The 7,711-nt window shown below is 29.9% G+C and overlaps 1 protein-coding gene across 1 annotated transcript in view; it reads right to left on the reverse strand.

Annotated features, from left to right (window-relative positions):
* LOC106461591 (dynein heavy chain 7, axonemal-like) overlaps positions 1-7,711 on the reverse strand; it is a 239,815-nt gene that overhangs the window by 103,955 nt on the left and 128,149 nt on the right. The window contains exons 32-36 of the mRNA XM_022388600.1: positions 7,511-7,703; positions 7,021-7,226; positions 4,564-4,638; positions 2,532-2,610; positions 775-953 (exon numbers count right to left, since the gene is read on the reverse strand). Of these exons, the coding sequence (XP_022244308.1) occupies positions 775-953; positions 2,532-2,610; positions 4,564-4,638; positions 7,021-7,226; positions 7,511-7,703 (732 nt within the window). The remainder of the gene's footprint in view (positions 1-774; positions 954-2,531; positions 2,611-4,563; positions 4,639-7,020; positions 7,227-7,510; positions 7,704-7,711) is intronic.

The following is a 7,711-nucleotide window of genomic DNA, read 5'->3' on the forward strand; positions in this document are numbered from 1 at the left end:
AGTGCATGAATCGTTTGTTGTGAATTATAGCGTGTGTTTAAGTTAAAGTGACTGTGGAAATTAAGTGTCTTGCAAAGTTGAATGGATAAATAATAAACTAGTTTTAATTAAGAAAGGACTTGTATCGCTAAGTTTTTGGAAAAAATTTCTACGGAAAATTAACCAACGACCAGAGACGTAACAACACCCTTTTTTTTATAATTCTCAGCAATATGCATCATCTATTAGTAACAGAACTATCACCTGATTGTTCTTAGGCCAACTATGGTGTTCATGTTGAATGCTCAATATTCATGTTGATTTGTTAGAAAGGTTTGTTTTTTATTATTTAGTTTTTTGATAACTTCAGTGATATAACAGCAAAATAGTTTAATTCAGAAGTTCTATGACATTGAGTTGTGGCCAAAGCAAAATAAAATTTACCAAATAGTGTTTGAGTTAAGCCTTGCGTTACATTTATGTGCACAAAATAGTTATCAAAAGTAAGCAGTGAAATTGTACTTGGGGAGACCATTAAAATAACTAGCTTGAGGTGATACTCTATACAAGGAAAAATATATAATTCTGAAAGACTTAATAATATTAGTAGAAGCAGAAAATACACATCAAATCAAACAACCTCAAAACTTTGGATTCTATGGTGATACCTCGAAAATCTGTACACATACATTTATGGAATTTCAACATTATTTCAAACTTACTTTTGTAGTTAAGCAAAAAAAAAAGTTTTAATTTAGAGTTCTCAATTTGTGCCATTATAATACTCAAACTTACCTGAATATAACCAGACTCATCTGTGATTTATGAATGCTGTTATATTCTGATAGATACACTCGTACAGCTTTTTCAAAAGATTCAAGATCGGAAACTTCTTCATAAACTCTCTCTTCCACAGTAGCATCTGGATTCATGTAGCTACCAAACATCAAGCTCCCCATTGCATCTTCTGTAACCTAAAAAGTGCTACTTTCATCAATTCATGTTCTATTAAATCAAAAAAGTACTGTTACAAATCAGTTTCTTTTCAAACACAGAGGATGACATCAGATTTAATATCGTAACTTCTAATACTGAAAAAATATCATTAAAAATAAGTTTGAATATAATTTTCTGTTAAATATTAGCTTGCTTACCCCTTTCTCATACTTAATATATTAATTTTAACTTCTCAAAAACTCTTTAAAAATGTCATGAAAATTGTGGTAAGGTGAGCTGTTATATCATGAATAAATAGAAAGGAAAATTATTGGCTTTGCATTCAGTAAGGTATGAACATGAAAATTTGGAATTGAACTTAATCAGTAAATGCACTAATAATGGCTGTGATCCCCCCTTACAGCAATACAAGCTTCACTGTGTATTCTCAGTTAATTAAGTTATATTCCTAGGATCCTTACTGTCCAAGATAGTTTACATTTTCTTTCCTAGCCATTCCTTTTTGCCTAAAGTCTTAAATATCCAGAGGATTATGGTGTGTTTTTTTTTTCACATCAATTGCACTAAGACTTGTATGTTCTAACTAGAATGAATATTTTGTGAACAGTCAGGGTTCTCTTTTGTTATCATACCTATGCTAAGGATTCTTTTGAGAGAACTATCATATTTTGGTCAAGAAAAACTTTTGATGTGTTACAAATTAACTTCCACTCTTTCTTACTGGATTAAGCCTGTCATTTGCAAAGTTCAAATGGAACTTTCTAACAAATTTCTTCATGTTTACCTATAGTCATCTTCTATCATATTTGCTATCTATTAATAGCAACTTGTCACTTTCCTTTAAAATACATGACATAATCCATTGTTTTATTATGCAAAGGATATCTTTAAACAACAAATTCAAAATTCCATCTTTGATTACTAAGGATATCAGTAAGGAAAGAGTTATAAGCTTGTGTATTGTTACTAAGAAAAGACATTGTTTAATTATTCATACTTTTATACTTTATTTGCTTTAGTAAAGTCACCTAAAGACCTCCAGTATATAACAGTCTCAAACATCTGTTTAAATCGATTCATGTCATTTGGGAGTCTTAAAGAACTGCATTATTCAGTTTCTGGTTTCTGAAAATACACTAAAAACTTTCATAATAAAATTCGTTGAACGAGAAGGTGAAGAATGAAATATGGGTGATAAACTTAGCTGGACAGACTCAAATACTATATTTATTTGAATGAGTTAAGCAGGTGAATTTTTAAATTAAAAACAAAAAACTAACAGAAGTCAACGTTTTACAAAGTAAACATACACATGCAAATCAAAGTTAAAAAGGAAAAGAAGAAAAAGGCAATGAAATCAACACCTTAACATAATTTTATAAGAAAACAGGTAAATCAAAGATTTGTATTAGTTTCATTATTGTTATATAATGTTGATTCAATTGCCTATTTACAATTAATGTAATTTATAATATTAAAACTATAGATTTGTAGATATATATACACACACACACACAAATGCTATACAGTCTGGCAACACAAATACAAGATATAAACATGCTAAAACAAAAATCTGTCAGACTAAGAGATCCTACCTTGCCTGCATGAAGGAGATGAGGAAACAGAGTATCAAATGTTTCTTTGAAGTGAGATCGTACACAGTTTTGTAGTAAACTGAGAAAAAACATTGTAATCTTTGGAAAATGTACAGGAAATTGACAAAAGAATCAAGGCAAGACTACCAATCTTAAAATCATTTTAGTTCTCTATATTTCATGAGTAAACCATAATTTTCAAAGAATTTAGGCATTTGCATAAATTAAGGTACTTTAATATATGTCAGATAACAAAATAATCATGATTTACATTATGACATATGCATTTTAACAAACATAACTCTGGATTTATTCCACAATTTATCTCAAAGACAAAAAAAGTATGCAAAAGCCTCAGCCACAGCAGCTTCTATCTGTTAAGGGAAGTGATAGTGTTGATGCATTACTTTTTCACTTTTTTGGTGAGAATGATAGGGAATAGGGGACACAAATATATATATTTGTACAGGGTAGGAGTCATCTTCAGTTACGCCAGCTTTATTTTTCTAATAAGGAGGCTGACTTTTGAAATGGATTGCCTTCAGATGTGGTGTATGCAGTTAATTTAAGGAAGTTTAAGGGAATGCTTGATAAATATTTTAATGATAAGATCTGGATTGAGTTTTTTATGTTTATTTTTAAGGTTTAGTTTAGTGGATGGGATGAGATCAAAAGGTCTCTTGTGGTACTTAAGTTATATTTATATACATATAATATAAGCTTTAGACCACAAACAGGAAGCTTTGTGCTCACAAGTTACAGAATTTCCAAGATGAAGTTTAAAAAGATATAATAAAATGTGTCTATATAAAGTAAAGTAGATTGATAAAGATGCAAATCTATAAAAAAGGTGTCACCAAAGAAGTTGGAATAACCAGCCATGAATTTAAAAGAGAGTAGACTAAGTAAATCAGGGATTTTCAAAGGATAAAGGAAGTACCTATTTCTAGTTCAGGATCTCTGTAGTGAAAATATTCCTCCAATTACCTTCTTTGAAATTTCAAACAGTAGATATATCAAATGATATAATGGCATTTGGAAAGAACTTTGTGAGTGAAAGTTAAAAATATCAATAAGAATAAAAATTCACAGGAAAGCTGACAAAGTATCATACTGTACATTTTTGGTTAATTTGTGCACTGATAATTAGTGAAAGAGTCTATAAAAAACTATAAAAACCTGAGAATGAGTGATACCATATGATAGTATGTAGAAAACATCATGTCAATGATCATTTAAAAACAGGTAATTTTCTGTCCAAAGACAATGTGTTAATTGAACATCAATTTGGTTTATAATAATATGTATATATCACCTACAAATCTACTCACTGAACATTTAAAAGCAAGTTACTTATTGTGATATAATGTACTTTGGATTACATACTCTATTTTAGTCAAGGGTCAACATATATTTTCTATAAATACATGTATGTTACAAAGCATTTTCTGATGAGGAAGTGATTAAAATTCTAATCCAAACTTGTTTATTTATACTGTCTTAGATTTCAGATGGATACAATTTGGTAATGGTTGGATAGATGACCAATATTTTACAAATCAAATATTCTTTATTTGACCTACTGTAGCAGCTGATCTTGTAATGTTAATATTTATAGTTTATTCATAATTTGTTATGTCATGAAGAAAGTTTAAAATGGTAATCATTACTACAAGTTCAGAGTTGTTCTTCTAAAACAGGATGATAAATGAAGGACATATAGCTGATAACTTACTGTGGTTATTTTAAGAAAACTTTTTGAAACTACAGAATGATAATTCATAAAAGCTTCCAAAAACTGTATAACAAGTATTCTTTTGTTTTTGTAAAAAAAATGTTTAACAGGAAGAATAACTCAATTTATTTACTGTTTATGTAATATAAAAGAAAAGAATTTCATTATTTTATCATTATTTAGAAATTTTTCTTTTACACTGAAATATTCAGCACTATACAATTTGCAAAACTCAATACTAATGCAAGGTGAAGCCAATGTTTAAGTTTTCAGAAAAAGAGTATTTTGAAAACTTGCCTAAATAGCCAATGTCTATCTTCATCATCTGTCAGCCTATCATAAAACACACGAAATACTTCATGCACCCATAATCTACAAATAAATAAATATATAACTGTATATTTATTTATACTCTTATAAAATATCACATATGAAAGTTCAAGTCAAGAAGTTGCAATTTCTTAAAATTATAGCAAACGAAGTAGCCTCCAGTACAATTATGATCTATGTACACAATTAGAATTTTAACCTGTAAGTGATAATAACTAATGATAACTAAAACACACTGTATGTAGTAATTAATGAGATTTATTATAATCCACAAATCTTTTATTTAAGGTAACAATTAAAAATGGATAAGCTATTAGAATATTTACATGTAGTTATTGAAATGATACCAGGCCTAAAGTAAAAATTGTTCTTAAAATTATTACAAGCACTTTTCTTGCTAATAAATGATAATACAAGTGTAATTGTTCAAAACTCGCTGCAAAAATAGCAAATCAGATTTAAATAGAAATTAGTATATCTAAACAAAAAAATCCTATTAACAAGGAAAACTGCAAAAGGTAATAATATCAAGTAATTAAAACGAGTTAGAATGTTAAAATCTCTAATCTTTTTTGTAATCATACCCATACTCCATTATAACTGGGACAGACATCTAATATAATAATTTATCAGTTGTGGTGATAGTGCATTTTGAAATAAGAAATGTTAAATAAAATTATTTAAAAATGTTGCAGTTGATAATATACTGTTACGACAATGCAGGTCACGTGACGCTTGTATCACGCCACTTCCTTCTCGAACCTTCATGAAATATCGGGAGTTTACTAGATCTCAGTATTCTTTTATATGAAAGATGGTCACAACGTGACGGAGGTAAGGTAATGTGTAATTGAACTGCGGAGAGAGAATATTGTTGAGCACGTGAGACTTTCGTTGTGAATTATAGCGTTTGGTATAGCGCGACTGTTGAAATTAAGTGTATCGCAAAGTTGTATTCAGAAAGAATAAACCAGTTTTATTTAAGAAAGGACTTGTATCGGTAAAGTTTCTCCGGAAAGAATTTTTACGGAAAATTAACTAACGAACGGAGATGTAACAACACCATACATTTTCTGTAATAATCTCCTATTATCAGAACTGCAACTTACAGTTCTGTAGAAACATATTTTAATTAGTTTTACAAAACTATGTATTGAAAGCTCTCACTTACCTTTAGAAGTGATTCCTCATTGTATTTCATAAGAATACAATGTGAGATTGTAATACTACATATCATACTCTCTTATAGTACATTTTGCTTGACTACAAATTTTTAAAATTTAATTTTGAAGGATATATCCAGTGGAGAATGCTTGCAAGATTTAGCTTGAGGTGTTACTTTTTGTAGCTTGATCAGTCAAGAAACTTATCTGCTTTTCTATGGGATAGGTGCACTGTGTCCTGCTTGTATGGAGGGCATCTTGTGAATTTTATGTGGAACAGAAGTATTTCCATATTGTACCGCCTGTTTTCTGACTGGTCAGCTAAAGAAAGAAGGTGCTTTTTGATCAGTTTGGCCCTTTCAAGTCAGATTCATTCTGACTTTGAGGAGAACAGACTCATTTCTGTCTGGAAGGTGAAGTTTCGTTTATGCACTAATCTTTTGTCCTTTTTTTACTTTTCATTTAATGTTTCAAATAAACCTATCACAATGAAATAATGTCTACTAACTTCGAAATCACACAACAATCAGTTCTTCAGCAATCAAGTGTCTCATTTCTTGCTTCAAATTTCAACATTGTGTCTTGTTTCTTTCAACCCACTTACAATAGATCACTGCAGTTTTTCCTTCCACATTTGATCCAAGAACACCTTCATTATATTTTTTTTGTAAAGATCAGATGAGAGAACACAGGTATAACTTTGAATTACCACAAGATTAGTGCAGATGTTGACATTCATACATATAATTATTTAAATAATAACCAATTCTAAAATTAAACAGATAAATATTGGGATACACCTCATTTTTATCAGATACAGAAAATTAATTAAGCATAGAGAAAATTACAAGTAAGGTAAAAAAAAAGCAGGTGAATTGCTTGTAGAGTCACATATCATGAGAGATTGTGAGGTAAAGCATGGCAAGAAAACTATTAACAGTGAGTTTAGATAAGGTACAGCATTCCCAGAAAACCATTAACAGTTTGTTCAGGATGATACATAATTGAACAGTGCAGGAATATTGCTACATTTATTTCCTTTTTCATGGGAAAACATGACTAAGAAAGACAAATTACAGGGCTATATGCTAGTAATATTTTTCTGACACACTCATTGAACAACATTGACTGATACTATTTACAGTATATAAATATACAAAAAGAAAATAATGCAATAATAGTATTACATATTAAATGGTAATAGAATTACATAAAAATATTGTAGCAGTAAAAACAAAATATGCATTATGACTCACTATACCGAATCAATGTATTGGAGTTCCTCAGACCATGTGGAGTAATGAGACAACATCCTTGAATGACCCGAGCAAAGTCTCGTAAGTTAAACGTATAGTGAGACTTTGCTGGTGTAGGAAGCAAGTTAGCAAGAGCAGCATGGTAGACTTCAGCTGTGGCACAAACAATATTTCCAACCAATGGGAAGATATCCAGTGGAAAGTTACTGTTCTAGAATGATAAAAAAAAACAGCTGAAATAAAACCATCCCTAATGAATTATTAAAACTTGTTCATTTGAGTCAAATTTCTTAAAACAGACTCACAACTTAGTAACTTTTTAACAATTTTAAATTTTGATTTGCCACTAAAAGTTGCATAAAATTTAAAAAACAAAATATATTAAATTGAAATGCATACTTACTCTCTGAATCAAACATGTAAACTGGGCAATGTATGAACATTCACATTTCATACTCTTATCAACTAAAAACCTTGAATTTTACATCTTCTTACCCTAAAATGGATGTTCATGACAGTAGAAAAGATACGTTTCATTGTGTCTTCACTGAATGAATTGATAGAAATTATGTTGAAGTGGCGCAGAAGGCGAGGAGTGACATTATTCCTAGCTCCTCCTGATGGACCCATGGCAGCAATAAACTGTAAATCTGTCAAACAAACTTTAGCCATGTCTTTCTTGTCATACCTGACCAA

The sequence above is a fragment of the Limulus polyphemus genome, unplaced genomic scaffold (genome assembly GCF_000517525.1).
Source record: "Limulus polyphemus unplaced genomic scaffold, Limulus_polyphemus-2.1.2 Scaffold994, whole genome shotgun sequence".
Lineage (NCBI taxonomy): Eukaryota > Metazoa > Arthropoda > Merostomata > Xiphosura > Limulidae > Limulus > Limulus polyphemus.